A 24,790-nucleotide genomic window follows, 5' to 3' on the forward strand; every position below is an offset into this window, starting at 1 on the left:
AGTTCTACTTGATGTACAAATATCATGATTTAGTGCATCGAAAGTACCGGTATGCGTAACATTCTCAGTCTGTTAGGACAGAAACACATTCACTTATTGCTATAGATTCCTAAGAACATCAAAAATAAACCCCAACTATCCCCTACAGGCTACAGTTTCCCCCTATACATAGCTCTGAAGATCCTGTAAAATACAACCAGATTTTCCACTCAGCTAAGTGGATCATGGATTCAGTTGAAATTACAGAGTTGATGACTTATTATGAGCCATTCAATCACCCAAATAAACCAAAAACGTAACGTAACTACTGACAGGTCATATGTCGGTGGGGATAGGGGTGGGGGATGATAAACATGTGTCAGTGGGGGTAGGGGGTGGGGGATGAGAAACACATGTCAGTGGGGATGGGGGGTGGGGGATGAGGTGGGGATAGGGGTGGGGGATGATAAACATGTGTCAGTGGGAGTAGGGGGTGGGAGATGAGAAACACATGTCAGTGGGGATGGGGGGTGGGGGATGAGAAACACATGTCAGTGGGGATGGGGGTGGGGGGCAATATGAGCAATATGATCACTTATTTCTGACCGGTCATATGCATTGGCCAGTATTTTTGTTACCTGATTTAATTTGATCATTTCGTTGTTTTTTGTCAAAGAATCAACTTTAAGAGGATTTGTTTGGGACAGTGTTTTACCATGGGACAGGTTTCACCATAATGTAGGTGTATGCAGTACACAAATAACCTTCTGTAGAAGTTCAAATACACATATCTAATTAAAAATCAAGGAATGGGTATCAGATCAAAGTCAAATCATGAGAATATACTGTGACACATGACACAGATTCTAAGTTCATTAGTGTAATTTAACCCTGCTAATCAACATGTTTCTAATGTAAATGATGATTGAAGAAGCAAAGCATGAAAGGTGATAGGTAAAATAGGGTATTATATCACAAAATTTCCTCACAATGTCGTAAAACAATTTATCGTTACAAAAAAGTGACTGGAATGTTGTTCTTTAACATATCAATTCAAAATGAAGCTAGAAGATACAAATTTACAACAATAAACAATTTTTGATTTCTTTTTGACACTTCATGTTCACTAGTTGTAAATGAATATGGGACAAGGAAAGTGATGGAAATCAGACAAGGTGTCAGTGTGGGACAAAGGATCATTGATACTGTTCTGTGTTTAGATCACCGACATTCACTGTTTTGGAACAATAGTCATATATTTTAATGAAATATCAATAGATTTACAAGAGTTGTTCTTGGGAGAAATGTTTTTGTGACATTAGTACTCTATATACAATATATCTTGGCTGTATTTGGAATCAGTTCTGTTTACAAAGAAAATGTCTAAAATGAGATCAGCTATTTCTATAGTGTTGTCATCAGAACATATTTCACAGTAACCCAATACCTGATGCAGATTTTTGTAATTTCTCTGATATTTTACCCAGTATGATCCTCTTTATATACACCAGTTTGTTTTGCCGCTGTTGCCTCATAAGATATAACCAAAGTAATATTTGGCACAACAACTGCCGAGGTCCAACACCTCGCCAGTCTTGGCTGAACAAAGGTCTGACACCTTGCCAGTCCTAGCTGAACCACTAGGGGTGTCTGCCATACAGACAGACTAAGAATATCACAGACAAATTTAACATCTCCACTCTCATGGCTCAAGGCTGAGAATTACTCTCCGTCTCTTCAGTTGGTGCTGTAATATGAAAAGAAATTAGAATTGTTATTCATAAAATGATATTTTTCAAAGATTATGATTTGCTTAAATAAAATCACATGACCCCCACAAAACCTGTGTATAACAGTGACACTAGACTCTCATGTTACCCTGTGTATAACAGTGACACCAGACTCTCATGTTACCCTGTGTATAACAGTGACACTAGACTCTCATGTTACCTTGTGTATAACAGTGACACTAGACTCTCAAGTTACCCTGTGTATAACAGTGACACTAGACTCTCATGTTACCCTGTGTATAACAGTGACACTAGACTCTCATGTTACCCTGTGTATAACAGTGACACTAGACACTCATGTTACCCTGTGTATAACAGTGACACTAGACTCTGATGTTACCTTGTGTATAACAGTGACACTAGACTCTCATGTTACCCTGTGTATAACAGTGACACTAGACTTTCATGTTACCCTGTGTATAACAGTGACACTAGACTCTCATGTCACCCTGTGTATAACAGTGACACTAGACTTTCATGTTACCCTGTATATAACAGTGACACTAGACTCTCATGTCACCCTGTATATAACAGTGACACTAGACTCTCATGTTACCCTGTGTATAACAGTGACACTAGACTCTCATGTTACCCTGTGTATAACAGTGACACTAGACTCTCATGTTACCCTGTGTATAACAGTGACACTAGACTCTCAAGTTACCCTGTGTATAACAGTGACACTAGACTCTCATGTCACCCTGTGTATAACAGTGACACCAGACTCTCATGTTACCCTGTGTATAACAGTGACACTAGACTCTCATGTTACCCTGTGTATAACAGTGACACTAGACTCTCATGTTACCCTGTGTATAACAGTGACACTAGACTCTCAAGTTACCCTGTGTATAACAGTGACACTAGACTCTCATGTTACCCTGTGTATAACAGTGACACTAGACTCTCAAGTTACCCTGTGTATAACAGTGACACTAGACTCTCATGTTACCCTGTGTATAACAGTGACACTAGACTCTCAAGTTACCCTGTGTATAACAGTGACACCAGACTTTCATGTTACCCTGTGTATAACAGTGACACTAGACTCTCAAGTTACCCTGTGTATAACAGTGACACTAGACTCTCATGTTACCCTGTGTATAACAGTGACACTAGACTCTCAAGTTACCCTGTGTATAACAGTGACACTAGACTCTCATGTTACCCTGTGTATAACAGTGACACTAGACTCTCAAGTTACCCTGTGTATAACAGTGACACCAGACTTTCATGTTACCCTGTGTATAACAGTGACACTAGACTCTCATGTTACCCTGTGTATAACAGTGACACTAGACTCTCATGTTATCCTGTGTATAACAGTGACACTAGACTCTCATGTTACCCTGTGTATAACAGTGACACTAGACTCTCATGTTATCCTGTGTATAACAGTGACACTAGACTCTCATGTTACCCTGTGTATAACAGTGACACTAGACTCTCATGTTACCCTGTGTATAACAGTGACACTAGACTCTCAAGTTACCCTGTGTATAACAGTGACACTAGACTCTCATGTTACCCTGTGTATAACAGTGACACTAGACTCTCATGTTACCCTGTGTATAACAGTGACACTAGACTCTCATGTTACCCTGTGTATAACAGTGACACTAGACACTCATGTTACCCTGTGTATAACAGTGACACTAGACTCTCATGTTACCCTGTGTATAACAGTGACACTAGACTCTCATGTTACCCTGTGTATAACAGTGACACCAAACACTCATGTTACCCTGTATATAACAGTGACACTAGACTCTTAAGTTATCCATTTTTTTTCTGGGAAAATCTTGATTACTTAACTTCAACTCCAAAATATTCAGCATGTGAATACTTACGTTCTTCCTCGGGCGTAGTAAAGCCCATGGCTGTGGCCATTTCATCAAGACTGTACAGGTTGTCATCGTTTTTGTCATAAGGTTTGAGCTTTTCCTCAGAAGGAACCTGTGGCATAAATCCATTCATATCCTCCCGTGACACTAGCTCGTTACCATCTTTGTCCCAGCGACTGAAGGCTAAATCCAGATCTAAAACACCACATATATACAAATATATATATAACACAGCATTACTGACTACCAGCAGGTTGATTACATTAAATAGATTTTTTTTCTAATTAATGAAAATTAAAGTTTCCCGTTGAATTCATTTTGACATTTACAGCATGGTTCATTGTAAATGCTGATGTCACAGATGTGATGGTTGGCCAATTAAATTTAAATTAGATGATACTTAATTTACAGCCTTATTGAAACATTTTATTGTCTTGCATCCTATTAGGAATAAAAATGTGATTTTCTATATATATAGAGCAAGTTAGTATATTTGTTACCATGTTAGCATATTTGACACGTGGGGACCTTGAATTAAGATTTAAGGTCATCCATTTGAACAATCATTATAACCCTTTACTACTGTACAAACACAATATCAGGTCTCTTGGCCTCATGGTTAATGTAATGTGTACAACTCTGTGTAAATCGCGTGTCTATGGCAAAGATAATTTTACCCATGAATTTTCTTTTGATCTGTAACCGTGCACAATATTGTTTATTAGATAAACAAATAATTGTTATCATGTACAAATAATTTCTTTGTTATTATCTATTGCTTATTTTCAACCATATCATCAAGCACTTGTTCGGCATACAGCCGATGATACTCAGGTATTTTGTCTCTGTATACAATCGGACACGGATGAGTCGAACCATCAGATAAGTCAAATATTTTGCTTGGTCCCGTCGACTTCGACTTATTCAAGTTTTACTGTATCTGTAGTAGTCATTGAAAATGGTGAAGTTTAACTTTGACTCTTTAACTTGACTGAAGATTGCAAAAAATCTGATGTATAACTTCATGTTACAATCCCATGTTATGAAAATGAAATAGATCTGATGAAGGGACCCATTAGGTATCTTTTACACAAGGTCCTATAGAAGGACTCGCTCTCTAAGTTTTTTTTATCGGCCCCTTTTACTAAGTGCAAGGTGTCATAAGCTTAACTCCACTTTCTGAAGTTTCATCAGTACATTGCTCAAATGCCATCAAAGTTCATATGCTCAATACTGAACATTGTTGATTTGATTTGATTTGTTTTTGTTTAACGTCCTGTTAACAGCCAGGGTCATTTAAGGACGTGCCAGGTTTTGGAGGTGGAGGAAAGCCGGAGTACCCGGAGAAAAACCACCGGCCTACGGTCAGTACCTGGCAACTGCCCCACGTAGGTTTCGAACTCGCAACCCAGAGGTGGAGGGCTAGTGATAAAGTGTCGGGACACCTTAACCACTCGGCCACCGCGACATTGTTGAAGCCAATGAATTGGAATCATACCTGAAAAACTAGTGATGAATGGAATCTTCACCAATGAATTTGGTGTTGGTGGTGGGGGAGGCGGTGGTGGTGCTTGAGTACTTGGAATATCTGAGTCGACATCTTCTGAAATGAATATTCTCAATATTAACACCTGGAAGTAGGTCAATATGATATATTATAAAGCTATAATTTTTATAGTCAGTAAAATGTATATTACTTCTATCATTGAATCCCCTTAAACAAGCTTGCTATTTAACATTGACCGTTACACAATAAAAGATGGTAAGAATTGTCTTATCACAATGTCACTCAGGAAAACACTACCAAATATCATAACAAGAGATAAGTATATCACAATTTCACTCAGGAAAACACTACCAAATATCATAACAAGAGATAATACTTATGATTAAGAGTTTAAAGTAACATATCTTTATATACCCAATAGCTTAAAAAGTTGGTAGAGCAAGGATGATGAAAATCTATTTATAGTAAGAATGACCTGAATTTGGATCTCAAGAGATTGAAATGCAAATTCATTCAAGTGATCATAGTTCTGAGTAAGTGTTTGCATTTTTAAAACCATTATTGGGTAATTGATGAAGTTGGTAGATAATTGTGTTACAAAAATACCTTACACACGAGACCATTAACATAGGCCTAGGTCAGGAGGAGGTCAAATGGCAACCCATCTCTGTCCTGAATAGTAAGACATCTCTGACCTTGATAGGTAAGACATCTCTGACCTTGATAGGTAGGATAGGTAAGACATCTCTGACCTTGATAGGTAAGACATCTTTGACCTTGATAGGTAAGAAATCTCTGACCTGGATAGGTAAGACATCTGACCTTGATAGGTAAGACCTCTCTGACCTTGATAGGTAAGACATCTCTGACCTGGATCGGTAAGACATCTCTGACCTCACAAGTAAGACATCTGACCTGGATCGGTAAGACATCTCTGACCTGGATCAGTAAGACATCTTTGACCTGGATAGGTAAGACATCTCTGACCTCACAAGTAAGACATCTCTGACCTCACAAGTAAGCCATGAGAGTGGCTAATATTTTGATATATTTCATGAGTGCGCAGCACAAGTGAAAATTATCAAAATGTTAGCCACATAAGTGAAATATATTTGGTATTACTGAAGATACTGTTAGATTTTCTGTTTATTACATTTTATAGCAAATATACCGAGACATCTCAATCTCTCCCAGAATTCCTTGCGGTCCCTTGTCAACAGCTCACAAATGAACGCCAAATCGTGACGTTATGTATTCTATCTTGCAATATGATGTCATATAAAATGGAGAACTATATGTAAATCTTACTTTTGCCCATTGTCGTTTGTAAGCAGTGTTCTGATTGGTCAAATCAGAAAAAGTGATATTTTTCACTAGTGAAAAATATCACTTTTATAGATTGAATAATTTTTGATATTTCAATGGTAAAAATGTACTAAAAACCTGTATTAAAATACCGCAGGGATAACACACACAAGAAACACGTTCTTTCCCCAGTATGAAGGATACATATCATTAATTTTATCTAAATGCAATCAACTGTTCAGGAGGAGTAGGTAAGTGATAAAGTATAAGTTTAGGTAATTTGTAATCAGACATGAAGGTGTTAGGTTTATAAGGTGTTAGGTCTATAAGGTGTTAGGTCTATAAGGTGTTAGGTTTATAATGAAGGTGTTAGGTTTATAATGAAGGTGTTATGTTTATAATGAAGGTGTTAGGTCTATAACGTGTTAGGTCTATAAGGTGTTAGGTTTATAAGGTGTTAGATCTATAAGGTGTTAGGTCTATAAGGTGTTAGGTTTATAAGGTGTTAGGTCTATAAGGTGTTAGGTCTATAAGGTGTTAGGTTTATAATCAGACATGAAGGTGTTAGGTTTATAAGGTGTTAGGTCTATAAGGTGTTATGTTTATAAGGTGTTAGGTCTATAAGGTGTTAGGTCTATAAGGTGTTAGGTCTATAAGGTGTTAGGTCTATAAGGTGTTAGGTTTATAATGAAGGTGTTAGGTCTATAAGGTGTTAGGTCTATAAGGTGTTAGGTTTATAAAGTGTTAGGTTTATAAGGTGCTAGGTCTATAAGGTGTTAGGTTTATAATGAAGGTGTTAGGTCTATAAGGTGTTAGGTTTATAATGAAGGTGTTAGGTCTATAAGGTGTTAGGTCTATAAGGTGTTAGGTCTATAAGGTGTTAGGTTTATAAAGTGTTAGGTTTATAAGGTGTTAGGTCTCTAAGGTGTTAGGTTAGGTTTATAAAGTGTTAGGTTTACTAGGTTTATAACGTGTTAGGTTTATAATCAGAAGTAACAGCATTATGATTGTTTGGTTATAAGTTTGTATCTAATATCTGGAAACAATACCTGTCATTTTACTGGCAGTTGGTGGAGGTGGAGCTGGTGATGTAGGGGAGACAACAGTTACTGTGTCATTTTGTAAAGGACTTTGCTCAGGTGTGTTGGTAACTGGTGGTTTGTTAACCACTGTAGCAGTTTGCTGAGGGGACTCTGTTTTAGGGACAGGATTGGTAACATTACTGTCATCAGTTTCAAAGGGTTCCTGAGATGCTGAAAACCAATAACATTCACATGCAAACAGATCATGCATTCTACATACAAACAACAGCAAACTATAAAGTGTTAAGCGTATAGTGTAAGTTATATAGTGTAGAGAGTTTGTAGAGTTGTATAGTGTAGAGCTGTACAGTATAGAGAGTTGTATAGTATAGAGAGTTGTATAGTGTAGAGAGTTGTATAGTGTAGAGTTGTATAGTATAGAGAGTTATATAGTGTAGAGAGTTTTATAGTATAGAGAGTTGTATAGTGTAGAGAGTTGTATAGTGTAGAGAGTTGTATAGTATAGAGAGTATAGAGAGTTGTATAGTATAGCGCGTTGTCTCGTGTCGCGCGTTGTCCTCGTGTCGCGTTGTCTCCGTCTCAGCGTGCGTTGTACTCGTCTAGCAGAATTGTATAGTGTAGCAGAGTTATATAGTGTAGAGCTGTACCGTCTCGGAGTTGTCTCGTACTGAGCCGTTGTATAGTGTAGAGAGTTGTATAGTATAGAGAGTTGTATAGTGTAGAGAGTTGTATAGTGTAGAGAGTTTGTAGAGTTGTATAGTATAGAGTTGTATAGTGTAGAGTTGTATAGTGTAGAGAGTTGTATAGTGTAGAGAGTTGTATAGTGTAGAGAGTTGTATAACTATACAGAGTTGTATAGTATAGAGAGTTGTATAGTGTAGAGAGTTGTGTAGAGAGTTATATAGTGTAGAGCTGTACAGTATAGAGAGTTGTATAGTATAGAGAGTTGTATAGTGTAGAGCTGTACAGTATAGAGAGTTGTATAGTATAGAGAGTTGTATAGTGTAGAGTTGTATAGTATAGAGTTGTAAAGTGTAGAGCTGTACAGTATAGAGAGTTGTATAGTATAGAGAGTTGTATAGTATAGAGAGTTGTATAGTGTAGAGAGTTGTATAGTGTAGAGAGTTGTATAGTGTAGAGAGTTGTATAGTATAGAGAGTTGTATAGTGTAGAGAGTTGTATAGTATAGAGAGTTGTATAGTGTAGAGAGTTGTATAGTGTAGAGAGTTTGTAGAGTTGTATAGTATAGAGAGTTTGTAGAGTTGTATAGTATAGAGTTGTATAGTGTAGAGTTGTATAGTGTAGAGAGTTGTACAGTGTAGAGAGTTGTATAGTGTAGAGTTGTATAGTGTAGAGAGTTGTATAGTATAGAGAGTTGTATAGTGTAGAGTTGTATAGTGTAGAGAGTTGTATAGTGTAGAGAGTTGTATAGTGTAGAGTTGTATAGTGTAGAGAGTTGTATAGTATAGAGAGTTGTATAGTGTAGAGAGTTGTATAGTGTAGAGAGTTGTATAGTGTAGAGAGTTGTATAGTGTAGAGAGTTGTATAGTATAGAGAGTTGTATAGTGTAGAGTTGTATAGGGTAGAGAGTTGTATAGTGTAGAGAGTTGTATAGTGTAGAGAGTTGTATAGTATAGAGAGTTGTATAGTGTAGAGAGTTGTACAGTGTAGAGAGTTGTATAGTGTAGAGAGTTGTATAGTGTAGAGTTGTATAGTGTAGAGAGTTGTATAGTGTAGAGAGTTGTATAGTGTAGAGTTGTATAGTATAGAGTTGTATAGTGTAGAGAGTTTGTAGAGTTGTATAGTGTAGAGTTGTATAGTATAGAGAGTTGTATAGTATAGAGAGTTGTATAGTATAGAGAGTTGTATAGTGTAGAGAGTTGCATAGTGTAGAGAGTTGTATAGTGTAGAGAGTTGTACAGTATAGAGAGTTGTACAGTGTAGAGAGTTGTATAGTGTAGAGAGTTGCATAGTGTAGAGAGTTGTATAGTGTAGAGAGTTGTATAGTATAGAGAGTTGTATAGTGTAGAGTTGTATAGTGTAGAGAGTTGTATAGTGTAGAGAGTTGTATAGTATAGAGAGTTGTATAGTGTAGAGAGTTGTATAGGGTAGAGAGTTGTATAGTGTAGAGAGTTGTATAGTGTAGAGAGTTGTATAGTATAGAGAGTTGTATAGTGTAGAGAGTTGTATAGTGTAGAGAGTTGTATAGTATAGAGAGTTGTATAGTATAGAGAGTTGTATAGTGTAGAGTTGTATAGTGTAGAGAGTTGTATAGTGTAGAGAGTTGTACAGTATAGAGAGTTGTACAGTGTAGAGAGTTGTATAGTGTAGAGAGTTATATAGTGTAGAGTTGTATAGTATAGAGAGTTGTATAGTGTAGAGAGTTGTATAGTGTAGAGAGTTATATAGTGTAGAGTTGTATAGTGTAGAGAGTTGTATAGTGTAGAGAGTTATATAGTGTAGAGTTGTATAGTGTAGAGAGTTGTATAGTATAGAGAGTTGTATAGTATAGAGAGTTATATAGTGTAGAGTTGTATAGTGTAGAGAGTTGTATAGTGTAGAGAGTTGTATAGTGTAGAGAGTTGTATAGTGTAGAGAGTTGTATAGTGTAGAGAGTTATATAGTGTAGAGCTGTACAGTATAGAGAGTTGTATAGTATAGAGAGTTGTATAGTGTAGAGAGTTGTATAGTATAGAGAGTTGTATAGTATAGAGTTGTATAGTGTAGAGAGTTGCATAGTGTAGAGAGTTGTATAGTGTAGAGAGTTGTATAGTATAGAGAGTTGTATAGTATAGAGAGTTGTATAGTGTAGAGAGTTGTATAGTGTAGAGAGTTGTATAGTGTATAGAGTTTGTAGAAGTTGTATAAGTATAGAGTTGTATAGTGTAGAGTGTATAGAGTTGTTATAGTGTAGAGAGTTGTATAACTATACAGAGTTGTTATAGTGTAGAGAGTTGTATAGTTGTAGAGAGTGTATAGTATAGAGAGTTGTTATAGTGTAAGAGCTTGTAAGTATAGAGAGTGTTGTATAGTGTTAGAGGAGTTTGTATAGTATAGAGAGTTGTATAGTGTAGAGAGTTGTATAGTATAGAGAGTTGTATAGTGTAGAGAGTTGTATAACTATACAGAGTTGTATAGTATAGAGAGTTGTATAGTGTAGAGAGTTGTATAGTATAGAGAATTGTATAGTGTAGAGAGTTATATAGTGTAGAGTTGTATAGTGTAGAGAGTTATATAGTGTAGAGAGTTGTATAACTATACAGAGTTGTACCGTGTACAGAGTTGTATAGTGTAGAGTTGTACAGTATATAAAGTTGAATAGCATACAGTGTTGTACAAAATACAGAGTTGTATTGCGAGTTGTATAGAGTTGTACAATGTTGCTAGCCATCTGATGGAATGTTGAAATTACCCCCAGTAATGTTGCAGGAAAGTATTATTACAAAATGTATCATGCTAGTAGTGAAACATGTTATGTACAAGTCAGAGAGGCCCCAACTTAAGTATGGGACAGAAATGTGTACAGAAAGTCTCAAATGTAGGTAAGAGATATCACACCAGTGTCTCATTGACACCAACACCTAACATTAATTTCTGGTAACAATTCGGCCCAGCAATGTTAAATGTATGTAGCATCATAGTAAATCTTGATGGGCTTCATCTCACCCACAAACAATAGCTAATATATAAAAAAAGTCTTCAAATAAAATGGAATTATTAGATTCTGCAAAATTAATTACTGGACAACATCTATAACACAGAATAATCATTGGATACCTACCAGAGAGCTGGTTAATTTTCTTCTCCATCACACCGAAGTAATTTTTAAGACCCTCTACTGTGGCCATGACCTTCACCTGGTTAGAGTGAATGGTCAGGTAGTGTTTGGTCACGGCACCAAAGTCATGAATCAGACCTTCAACAGTCTTGTTGATAGCCTGTAATTACAAAATAACATACAACTTAAACAGCTGACAATCATTTACTTAAATTGATTTTATAGTAATTTAATCTACAGAATAAAAAAATAATAGCATGTAAATTCATCATTATCTGACCACTCACCTGTATCTGACCGCTCACCTGTATCTGACGACTCACCTGTATCTGACTGCTCACCTTTATCTGACCGCTCACCTGTATCTGACCGCTCACATGTATTTTACTGCTCACCTGCATCTTACAGCTCATCTGCATCTGACCACTCACCTGTATCTGACCACTCACCTGTATCTGACCGCTCACCTGTATCTGACTGCTCACCTTTATCTGACTGCTCACATGTATCTTACTGCTCACCTGCATCTTACAGCTCATCTGCATCTCACCACTCACATCTATCTGACCACTCACCTGTATCTGTGTACTAATGTCCTGTTTCATGTCATTTAACTGGTCATCATTGGCACCTTCTGACTCATCAGACTTTACAACAGAGGCATGATCTTGCTTGACCTGACAATATAATATTATTGAAAATATGACTAACAACATCATATTACGAACCAATAAAAGTTATTGAGTAAGAATTCCACGGAAGTGGATTTGGCGAAGAAAGTAATACAATTTGAACAAAAAGAAAATAATACATCTGATCTTTTTTAGTAACAGTGACCTTGACCTTTAATTTCCAGACTTAAAATGTAATCTCAAGGAAGCCCCATTGGTAAAGAAGGTCTATATGAAGTTTGGTTTTGATAAGCCCAAGGAAAGTTGAGTTTTCGTATGGAAACCTCTTGTGAGGACGCCGCCGCCGACATAGGTGACACAAAAAAGAGAGAGTTATATAGTATTACTGATTTAACATTTTGAATTTACCATGCTGACACAATAGATAGGGGCCTTTAATCATGGTTATAGTGTTGGGAATCACTTGCATGACTATGATCGATCATCACTTTTACACAAGAGCTGTTGGAGAACAGCATAGCTCATCTCACAAATGTTTGTCAATAAATAATTAAAATATATTAATTGGTATGGTTTCGCATCACTGTTATGTAGGACTTTAGGTTTTGATGTAAACAAACTCACACGACTTAGCTGCAGTATGTCTACTTTTCCTTTTAAACATAAGCCAATAACGGGAACTTACAAATGAAATCTTAGAGGAGTCTAAAAAGAACTTTCTGTGAAAAAGAAAGAACAACATGAACTGTCACAAAATCTGTGATGGTTGCCTGCCGTTTTCTTTTTCCAAACTCAAAATTGAATAGGCACAACAAGGGACCAAAGGGAAGCTACATGGGAATTTTGAAAAATATTCCTTCAGGAGTTTTCAAGAAATAGTGATAACACACCTTAACTATCAAAATCTAAGATGGCCACCTGTCGGCCATTCTATTTTCCCAATCCGATTTCACAAATGAATGGGCACAAGTTTGACAAATATCTATGGCCAGTACTTGACAACAGACTTCAGGGGATTTGAACAGCCCACCATCTGATGGTGGAGGGCTAAAAACTATGGGTCAAGAGAACCCACAGAATATTACCTGATCAAACTGGTCTCTCAAAGTTTGAACAATGGCTGTGACATTATCCATTTTTGAGAGTAGCGAATCTAGTGCTTTAGAATCTGCTTCAGTTCTGTTCATCAATTCCATATCCACAATCTGAAATCAATACAGAGGATTGGGTATTATTTCCAAACCTAAAATAGGAAGATGGAAGTTAATGGGAAGAGATACATTTTATAATTTTGTTTAAACTGAGTGTATCACAAGTGTTGATGTGATACATTACATAGTTTATACATAAACTTATTTATTTGGATACAAGAATATCAAACTCCATTGAAATAGTGCATAAGCTCATGATACACAGAAAAGCATATATACCCCATCGTCTTTACAAAGTTGAGGATACTTCCCCTGTCTCAATATACTATATCAATGTTTAAGATTATTTCAGGCCTTTTGTTTCTCTCTAAACATATGTTGAAACTGGAATTTTCATTTGGGATCCCTACATGGATGATGCAGTATGAACATAAATTCATTTTAACTAAATGCTTGCAATATGAAAGAAAATCTCCAGATCAAATGGTGATAGCTGAAGAGAACACATACCATCTGGTGGACCATGTTATAAACTTGAGTCTCCATCTTCCCAGTGAACTCTTCACTGTTTCCCCCTCCTTCTCTGCCACCAGAGGATGGAGTAGGTCCACTCAGTACAAAGTCAGGATCACTGCTCTTCTGCGTGGTCATCTTAAGGAAACTTGTAGCATTCTCCATAAACTTTGTCTAAAAGAATACATTCGGAAAAATATAGTCAATAACATCAATTCTAAGAATAATTTATTTATACTTTATACTTAATACTGTTCAATCGGTATTAAGCGACCGCTCAAGGGAAGTTGAAAAATAGTCTCTTAATGGTGAGTGGTCTCTGAGATATTAAAGACTATTATAAGCTTTTCATTCATTTTATAAAATGGCAATAATAATGACCAATATATATATATATACATTTTATATATATATAAAATAAACTGTTCATTTTAACCAATAGAATTGTAAACGTCTGGAAAAAAAAAAAAAAAAAAAAACCCTGAAAAATGACAGAATTGTTGGAACGTCTGTTCACTACCTCTGACACAAAACAAAGAACCCATAAGCAAAAATATCATGACTCTAGGACCTAGAGTCTTGGATAGTAATAGGTCATTTAAAGGTTTTAAAGAATTTAACCTGACCTTTGTGACCTTGAATATGGGTCAAGGTAATTTCGTTTTGCAAACTTTGGTAAGACTCATCTGGAGAATCTATCAGCCAATATCATGACTCTTGGCTAGTAAGAAAAACTTATTCAAATGGAAAAATTGATGGTGCTCCATGGCATAAGCTCACTTGGACCTTTTGGACATGTGAGCAAAAAAGTTTCTTTGTACTTGAGTGTTATCAAGGCAAAAATGGGAATGAAAGGCATTTTGGAGACATCTGATCAATTATAAGAGGGTTAATGTTATCACATAAAAAAATGTGTGGTGGCTGGTCGCATAAAGAAAGGGTCATTTAATAGAGGTAAAATCTATAACAAAACTTCCCAGGGAAATTGAAATGGTCACTTAGAATGGAGGATCACCTAATAGAGATAGTCATTTGGACAGATATGACTATATTGAGATTGAGTATCGTATATTAAATGCAAAAACTATTACAGCAGACCATCTTAAGTTAAGCAATATTTTTTGCCAAAAAAATCCAACATTATGTTTTACCTGTCTGTGTGAGACTTCCTGCTGTAGAATGTCTATCTTGCTCCACAAAGAACTATTTACAAAAGCCAAGGTCTGGGTCATAGCATTAAATTTCTGAAATAGAAAATCCATCATTTTTTTACTTATGTTAGCACTTAATATAATATAATTCTTAATGGTTCTTTATTTTGATATTTTATGTTCTTTTTTCCTCTTAATAACCTTCCCAACTGCCATGCTGTGTTGACAGAACATAAGTGTATTTTAAACTTAAAGGGTAAGGAAAAATATACAAATGAACATTTGAAACAGCCCATTGAGGATCTTCTGATTTTATTTGAAATTGTTAAGTTTTTCTCCATCAATAATAAATATTCTTACACTCAGTATGTCTTCTTCAAAATCTCTGTTTCTGTTGGGGGAATCTCCGGGTGAAGTGGTAGGTGCTACCTTACTCACCTAAATAGAAAATAGAAATTGTTTATTGTGACCTTAACCATAATAATGTTAATTAATGGGAAAGAGACATCAAAGTTATTCAATTAAATGCTGAAGAGATTAATAGAAAGAGAGGAAATTAACTCAAAGAGAATATTATCATATGGTGTTAGACTTGATCCAACACTTACCGATTCCATCAATGTTTTAAGCTCTGTTTCTGTTTGTTTCTGAAAGTCCAGCAAATCATTAACAGTGGCCTGCATTGATTTAACATTCACTCCCAGCTTTGCTGCAGTCTAGCAAAATATAAAAGAGAAAATAGTTTACCAAAAATATTTGATTCACAATCCACTACATTTGTTGAAAGTTTAAACAATATGTAATAACATGCCAATCCTGTACAAGATATATATATTGGGAGCAACCCACACCATAAGTTGATTATATTTGTGAAAGCGTTATCCATATTATTATTTTTTTTCTTCAAAATATCATTATGATAAATCTTTTTTCAAAGCTTGAGACAAAATGTCATGCAGAGCAGAAAGAGCTTACAGATACTACTACAGGTTTACAGATACTAATACAGGAACTTTTACTGGTGAGAATCCACAACTTACAGATACTACTACAGGAACTTTTACTGGTGAGAATCCACAACTTACAGATACTACTACAGGAACATTTACTGGTGAGAATCAATAACTTACAGATACTACTACAGGAACGCTTACTGGTGAGAATCAATAACTTACAGATACTGCTACAGGAACGTTTACTGGTGAGAATCAATAACTTACAGATACTACTACAGGAACATTTACTGGTGAGAATCAATAACTTACAGATACTACTACAGGAACTTTTACTGGTGAGAATCAATAACTTACAGATACTACTACAGGAACTTTTACTGGTGAGAATCAATAACTTACAGATACTGCTACAGGAACGCTTACTGGTGAGAATCAATAACTTACAGATACTACTACAGGAACGCTTACTGGTGAGAATCAATAACTTACAGATACTACTACAGGAACATTTACTGGTGAGAATCAATAACTTACAGATACTACTACAGGAACTTTTACTGGTGAGAATCCACAACTTACAGATACTACTACAGAAACTTTTACTGGTGAGAATCAATAACTTACAGATACTACTACAGGAACGTTTACTGGTGAGAATCCACAACTTACAGATACTACTACAGGAACATTTACTGGTGAGAATCAATAACTTACAGATACTACTACAGGAACGCTTACTGGTGAGAATCAATAACTTACAGATACTGCTACAGGAACGTTTACTGGTGAGAATCAATAACTTACAGATACTACTACAGGAACATTTACTGGTGAGAATCAATAACTTACAGATACTACTACAGGAACGTTTACTGGTGAGAATCAATAACTTACAGATACTACTACAGGAACTTTTACTGGTGAGAATCAATAACTTACAGATACTACTACAGGAACTTTTACTGGTGAGAATCAATAACTTACAGATACTGCTACAGGAACGCTTACTGGTGAGAATCAATAACTTACAGATACTACTACAGGAACGCTTACTGGTGAGAATCAATAACTTACAGATACTACTACAGGAACATTTACTGGTGAGAATCAATAACTTACAGATACTACTACAGGAACTTTTACTGGTGAGAATCCACAACTTACAGATACTACTACAGAAACTTTTACTGGTGAGAATCCACAACTTACAGATACTACTACAGGTTTACAAATACTACTACAGGAACGTTTACTGGTGAGAATCAATAACTTACAGATACTACTACAGGAACGTTTACTGGTGAGAATCAATAACTTACAGATACTACTACAGGAACATTTACTGGTGAGAATCAATAACTTACAGATACTACTACAGGAACTTTTACTGGTGAGAATCAATAACTTACAGATACTACTACAGGAACGTTTACTGGTGAGAATCAATAACTTACAGATACTACTACAGGAACTTTTACTGGTGAGAATCAATAACTTACAGATACTGCTACAGGAATGTTTACTGGTGAGAATCCACAACTTACAGATACTGCTACAGGTTTACAGATTATACTAATACAGGAACTTTTACTGGTGAGAATCCACAACTTACAGATACTACTACAGGAACGTTTACTGGTGAGAATCAATAACTTACAGATACTACTACAGGAACGTTTACTGGTGAGAATCAATAACTTACAGATACTACTACAGGAACTTTTACTGGTGAGAATCAATAACTTACAGATACTACTACAGGAACGCTTACTGGTGAGAATCAATAACTTACAGATACTGCTACAGGAACGTTTAATGGTGAGAATCAATAACTTACAGATACTACTACAGGAACTTTTACTGGTGAGAATCAATAACTTACAGATACTACTACAGGAACGTTTACTGGTGAGAATCCACAACTTACAGATACTACTACAGGAACTTTTACTGGTGAGAATCCACAACTTACAGGTACTACTACAGGAACATTTACTTGTGAGAATCAATAACTTACAGATACTGCTACAGGAACTTTTACTGGTGAGAATCAATAACTTACAGATACTACTACAGGAACTTTTACTGGTGAGAATCAATAACTTACAGATACTGCTACAGGAACGTTTACTGGTGAGAATCAATAACTTACAGATACTACTACAGGAACTTTTACTGGTGAGAATCAATAACTTACAGATACTACTACAGGAACGTTTACTGGTGAGAACCCACAACTTACAGATACTACTACAGGAACTTTTACTGGTGAGAATCCACAACTTACAGATACTGCTACAGGAACTTTTACTGGTGAGAATCAATAACTTACAGATACTACTACAGGAACGTTTACTGGTGAGAATCAATAACTTACAGATACTGCTACAGGAACGTTTACTGGTGAGAATCAATAACTTACAGATACTACTACAGGAACTTTTACTGGTGAGAATCAATAACTTACAGATACTACTACAGGAACGTTTACTGGTGAGAATCCACAACTTACAGATACTACTACAGGAACGCTTACTGGTGAGAATCAATAACTTACAGATACTACTACAGGAACGTTTACTGGTGAGAATCAATAACTTACAGATACTACTACAGGAACGTTTACTGGTGAGAATCAATAACTTACAGATACTACTACAGGAACGTTTACTGGTGAGAATCAATAACTTACAGATACTACTACAGGAACGTTTACTGGTGAGAATCAATAACTTACAGATACTACTACAGGAACGCTTACTGGTGAGAATCAATAACTTACAGATACTGCTACAGGAACGTTTACTGGTGAGAATCAATAACTTACAGATACTACTACAGGAACTTTTACTGGTGAGAATCAATAACTTACAGATACTACTACAGGAACTTTCATTGCTATCTGCTTTATTTCCGGGGCTGCTTTCAGTCCATCTTGTAAGGATTCTGTTGTCATGGACAATTGGTGGATCTAATAATAAAAAACAAACATTTTATACATTAGTGTCATTGTTTTTTGTGTGTAATTGTTGTTGGTATTTAGTGTCATTGTGTTTTATTTGTATAATTATTGTTGGTGTTTATGTGAACTGTGATGTTACAGTCAGTACATATTGTTGATTACCTTATTGGTTATGTTTGTCAGCCTCTGGTTCATACGTGTGGTTTCAGTAACACCTCCAGCCTTGATCCCCTGGATTGTTTGGTTAACAGTCTGAACTTTGTTCCTTAGATCTTGATAATCTCCCAAACCATTTTGGTTTCTTGATTCAACTAAAAATTTATTTGACAAGTTTAATTTAAATACACTAGTTGCATCAGTTCATTGTAATCAAAGTAAACATATCAATTTGTAGTCATAATATCTTGTAACATATTTGCGAAAATGAGTTGCTATTATGTAACAAAAGCATAGTATATCTGCCAACATCGGGTCACTTCCTTTCATTAAAGGTGATGCTATTGAGAGATAAGGTTAATATTGGGATGTTATCATGAAGACCACAAATGAAAGCCGATATATTTCATAAATATCTATAGTAAACACTGGTGGTTGTTGGTTACATATTGGCAGTACCTAGTACTAGTATTTATACACATGGACATGGCAAAGTCTTGCAAAATCTTTATACACTATAAGGAAAGTTCAGTGATGTGTAAATGTATTATATATATATAGTCAGGTGAGTGTGTCCTTTTCAATATTTAATCTTTTTAAACATTTTTGGGGGAATAAAACAGATATCTGATTAGAATGATGATATTAAGCTTAACATTATTAACTGATATTCTAACTTCATAGTTACCTTTACCGATGTATCTATTTTAGTACAGACCTGTTTATTGTATCAATTTATCATCTCTCAAAAACATCTTTTCATATCCACAACTTTATTGAACACTAATTAGTATGCTCTGGTACAGTATTAATGTAACAGGAGAGGAGAAAATGTAGCGGCCAGACCGGGGTTCGAACCCGGGACCTCCGAACACTAGCCGGATGCTCTACCAATTGAGCTACCTGATCACTGATGATCGACCCAGTCCAGTCCCGCTACACACCTCCCTCCTTTTTTTCAAGTCTTCGCCCTCGAAGACACAGGAGACCCTTATACCACCACCGTGGGTATTTTAGTTGGGCGCCAATTTTGTAACAGGAGAGGAGAAAATGTAGCGGCCAGACCGGGGTTCGAACCCGGGACCTCCGAACACTAGCCGGATGCTCTACCAATTGAGCTACCTGGTCACCGATGATCGACCCAGTCCAGTCCCGCTACATTAAAACATCAATATATTTCCTTTATATAACGGTAAGTTTTCATGATGTACAGCATTACTTTAAGAAGTGAAACTGAATTTCATTAGTCACGAGTGTACTTTACGTAGTTGATTTCAATACCCGAAGACATTTTGTCTCTCTCTCATTTCATTGAGGTCCCGTTTCATTAGTCTTTATTAAATACCTGAGGATATTTTGTCTCTCATTTCATCAAGGTCCCGTTTCATTTGAAAGTGCATCCACAACAGAGCCACACATGCTAGTAGGCAAGTGCCAACCAGGAAGATGCCGAAAACGGTTATACATGAGCATCCTGCTGAGCCATGTCCTTTACTGTTAAAAAGCATATGGAAATTCATTTAAGGAGAAACCACGATCTATACAGTACAGTAATACTCAGTACAGTCAACAATGACCATCTACCCAAGCTTAAACAATCGGCAGGCAGGCCTCTATTTGTTAAAATTTCTCATTTCGGAAACAAAAGTAATTCATCATTCAGTCATAAATGCTTTCAGACTGGTTACTTATACGTGTTAATATAGGTCATTTTCGATAACATATATACGCACTAAACAGACTATCAATATGTATTCATATAGATTACTGATGATACGGATCAGCGGATATGCTTTCATTTTTAGTGGAATGAATCCAATAATTACGCCATTCACTTATATTTACTGATTGTATATGAAGAAGCGCTATTTAAACACTTAATATAACCGGTTCATCACAAAACTTACTTCCGCATGAAAGATTTTTGAGCCGAAAGACTAAACTCGTCTATCTCGGACGACTCGCTGTCAGAACGGAGGAGCTCGTGGCCACTTTTAGATTTCCGTCGTGATTTGCCGTTACCAACTAAAGCATCGAGTTCTCGACGCTTTTTCATCCTTTTGGATGGTTTGAATTCAACATTAATTTTACTTTGTTGATCCAGCATTGGCGGATCAATATGAAAATCCCCCTAACTGCTGTTTCCCCAAGTGTCAATTTCTCGTCCTCGAACCGGAAGTGACAAGTTGTAAACGAGCTTACGCGAAAAAGATATCTCTGCCTTCTGATTGGATGTTAACTTATTACTCTCCTATGTAAAATTTGAATGATTGATTAGCCACGTGTGAAAGTTCAATGTAATTATTGTTTTACTATTTTCCCCTTCAAATAACTTCAATTTATATATGTATGTTTTAATTAATTATATTAAGTTCTAAGAAACAGTACACATGTTTTGATATTTATAGATAAAAGTACTGTATGGTACCAAAGTGTTTGTATTTATGCCTAATTAATTAGTAATTTGTCAAAACATGCATTTCCATGCCTCTATGTTTCTGAAGAATTGTTTTCGTCTAATGGATAATTTAACTTATTATAATAGGGACACATATAATCTTTTATTTCTGATGGTTTTATCTGCCTTATAAAAATCTGATATGCCCGGCCAACTATCATATATTTTTAAAATGCTGATAAAACACCAGAAACTTACTGATTAAGGACACATCATCCATGATGCCATGGTATTTATTACATGTATACACTAAATATCAGTCACTGAACTTTCCTTCTTGTTTATAAGTATCGGACCATCGGTACATTTGTTTAGTATAAATTGTACCAGCAATAAATTTATGATTTTAAATTGTAATCTATTATTGGGATAGTAAAAGAGTTCACAGTTTTGGAAATTTTGCTAAGTTGTCATAAGTATTTCATTCATCATTAAATTTTACAACTGATTTTAATGAGGCTCTAGATCTCCTTCGTATCATTATAGGTGGGAGTTAGCTTTCAATAATTGGTAATTAATATACTTTAATTTCTTCAAATGCTTAAAACAAAGGTATGGCCACAGAAAATGAAAATAAAATTCCATCCTTCATTCATATTATCACACTGCAAGAAATGTTTGGTGTTTTATTGTCCAATGGTGATACTGCGTGACATTTACACTTTTTGATGGAAAATTTAATAATGAAATTAAAACTAAAGAATGTCTTGATGCAACACGACTAATTGTGATAATCAATTACAGTGTATATATTTATATACATGTACAAGAAAGTTTGTCATTAATTTTTTTCAACAATTCTAACGCATCATCTATCGATAAACCTTCAAATATTAAGCTAAGAAGAAATTATTTGTACTACAGATACATACTTTTGAATATTTTTCTGAAGTTCAACATTTAATTGATACACTTTCAGATAAGGAGCAAAATGTATTTCCCATCCATAACACATAAAATAAAGATCACATTTCACAAGCATTTCTTAGACAGTGTTTGCTCTAGTTTTTTTTTTTTTTTTTTAAGTTAGATGCAGCTGCATGGCTATTGATGAAAAGTTGTAAGTCAAGATAAATATGATACTGGTGAAACTTTACACAGCAATGATTATGATATTGAGAATGTGTGACTGATTTAGATAAGATTATTACCTGCTGAGTCATCAGGCCTTGTCAGCATATAATATTATTGTCTGCTCATGCTAAATATTTCAATTTTTACTTTGCTGTGACTGTTAACATTAAGTAGAGGTGATGGGGTCCTGAGAGAGGATGGGGTCAGACTAGTGATCAGATAGGAGTTCAGGTGGTGGATGTTGGGGGTCAGACTGATGATAGGAGTTCAAGTGGAAGAAAAAGAGTCAGATTGATGAAAGGAGTCTAGACAGAGGATAGGGGGTCCAGAGGAATGGTAGGAGGTCATACTGGTGAAAGGATCCTCACAGAGGACAGGGAATCAAACAGGTGATCAGATAGCGGTCCAGGAGGATGATTCAATGGGGTCAGACTGGTGATAGGGGTCCAAACAGAAGACAGGGGTCAGACTGATGATAGGGGTCCAGACAGAAGACAGGGGTCAGGCTGGAGGATTCTAGACACAGGATAGGGGGTCCAGAGGAATGATATGGAGTCATACGTATACCTGCAGTGATAGGGGTCCAGATTGGAAAGGTATCATGCGTAACAGGTGATAATGTCCTGACAGCTAGAGGACAGGGGATCAGACCAGTGATCAGATAGGGGTCCAGGAGGATGATAGGGGCCAGACTGGTTTTAGGGGTCCAGACAAATGAAAGATATCAGAATGATGACAGGGGTCCTTGTGAATATAAAGGGTCAGACCAGTAATAGGGGATCCATGTGGAGAATAGGTCAAGCCAGTGTTAGAGGTCCAGGTGGAGGGTAGGGGGTCAGACCAGTGTTAGAGGTCCACGTTGAGGGTAGGGGGTCAGACCCGTGTTAGAGGGTCCAGGTCTAGGTTAAAGGTTCAGACCAGTGTTAGATGTCCAGGTGGAGGGTACTGGGTCAGACCAGTGTTAGGGGGTCCAGGTGGAGGGTAGGGGGTCAGACCAGTGTTAGGGGGTCCACGTGGAGGGTAGGGGGGTCAGACCAGTGTTAGGGGGTCCAGGTGAAGGATAAAGGGTCAGACCAGTGTTAGGGTTTCAGTAATGGTACTTACTGTCCAGCAGTTTTTGCTGGAGTTCTGCCACCTGTCCAGAAAGCCAAAATGATATGACCATAAGGACGGACACAGCGCAGATCAATAACAAGACAAAAAACATCTTTAAGAAAGACCAGAAGTTACAGAGACTTGTATCCGAGTCAAAATTCTTCTTTCTGAAACATATAATGTAAAGTTTTTTCAACTGATGAATTATTCCCCTTGGTAAGGTATCTATTACGAGATGATTTCTTTAAGAAATCAATTAGGTCAATAATAATGGAACACATAATAATATGAATAATGACATAAATAACTAAATGTTTTTTACCATCAGAATGACAGTGATGAGCCTTATTGCAATTATATAACATTTCTTTAAAAGTTTGCTACATCATTTTATGTAGATCCTTCATTGTGCATGAGTCAATATATAGGTAATTGATTTAATTTGAATGCAATTAATATTTTTTTGTTATGAGTTTAATAGTGTTTAGGCTACAAAGCAGTTTTATATACAATCATATATGAAAATATGTCTCATTATATTGTCAGAATGTCTAAGTCTAAAGCTGTCAGGGCCAGAGGAAAATCTTCTATGTAACTTGTAGTGACAACTCTACAGTGTAAGTGGTCATGAGGACCATGTTAATAATATCATGCTATAGACATGTGCTTTATTGTAAAGCAACATAAGTTGTATAATTCAAAGACATATATATATATACTGTACTGTATAGAATCTGATCATATACTGTGATACTTTTTATATAAAATGTATTTACTAACTATGTATGTACTTTTGTGTTTATAATTAATATAATATATAAACAATAATATATTATTGAACAAAGTACAAAAAAAGTTTTTAATTGTTTGTTTAACTTTCAACATTGTGGATGGACGCCAAGACGTAGGCCTATTCAAAGTCCTGCCTCCGGGGTTCAATCTCAGCTAACGTGTCAATCAAACGGAACATCACAATAACAATCCCATAAAGATATAAGCGATAGGATCTCTCAACTCCTATACAATATCTTGATAAGAAAAGCTATAGTGATACATACAGATCAATACGTGTAGTCTTGAAGCAAGCTGTGGTTCGCGAGGTTAAAAAGATACGGTACCCGGTAAGGCGAAGAGAGAAATGAGGATCCGGATGAAACTTACTTTTTAGGCTTTTTCCCTTTCAGTGGGGGTAAATTTAATAATTCTGGATCGCTATCCGACGACTCCCCAAGTAGATTCATCATGATGTCCTGACTGGTTCCCCCGTTTCTCTTCATTTCACTAGTTAAGTAGACATAAACCTCCACCGGACGGTAAAAAACTACCAAAACAATAGCTGCACACGTCGTCAAAAACTTGTTCCTCTCCCGAAATCTGTTCAGGAAGTTTTCCTATG

General features: G+C 36.1%; 1 protein-coding gene across 5 annotated transcripts; it reads right to left on the reverse strand.

The window, feature by feature from the left end:
• Positions 1-457: 457 nt before the first annotated feature.
• LOC117325246 (EF-hand calcium-binding domain-containing protein 14-like) lies at positions 458-24,790 on the reverse strand. Of its 5 annotated transcripts, none has more exons than XM_033881349.1 (15): positions 20,675-21,128; positions 20,113-20,261; positions 18,774-18,922; positions 18,522-18,620; positions 15,302-15,409; positions 15,054-15,131; positions 14,694-14,786; positions 13,540-13,716; positions 12,964-13,083; positions 11,822-11,923; positions 11,250-11,406; positions 7,475-7,678; positions 5,112-5,213; positions 3,620-3,808; positions 458-1,726 (listed from the first exon to the last, which is right to left on the reverse strand). In XM_033881349.1, exons 1-15 carry the CDS (start codon positions 20,872-20,874, stop codon positions 1,689-1,691), a joined length of 1,965 nt encoding a protein of 654 aa, XP_033737240.1. In that variant the 5' UTR covers positions 20,875-21,128; the 3' UTR covers positions 458-1,688. The 5 variants fall into 5 exon arrangements, with proteins under 5 accessions (XP_033737240.1, XP_033737239.1, XP_033737241.1 ...); XM_033881348.1 differs by having other exon boundaries at positions 5,112-5,216; positions 20,675-21,127; XM_033881350.1 differs by lacking the exons at positions 20,113-20,261; positions 20,675-21,128 and adding exons at positions 23,404-23,561; positions 24,556-24,790 and having other exon boundaries at positions 459-1,726; positions 5,112-5,216.

This window comes from Pecten maximus, chromosome 4, assembly GCF_902652985.1.
Source record: "Pecten maximus chromosome 4, xPecMax1.1, whole genome shotgun sequence".
Lineage (NCBI taxonomy): Eukaryota > Metazoa > Mollusca > Bivalvia > Pectinida > Pectinidae > Pecten > Pecten maximus.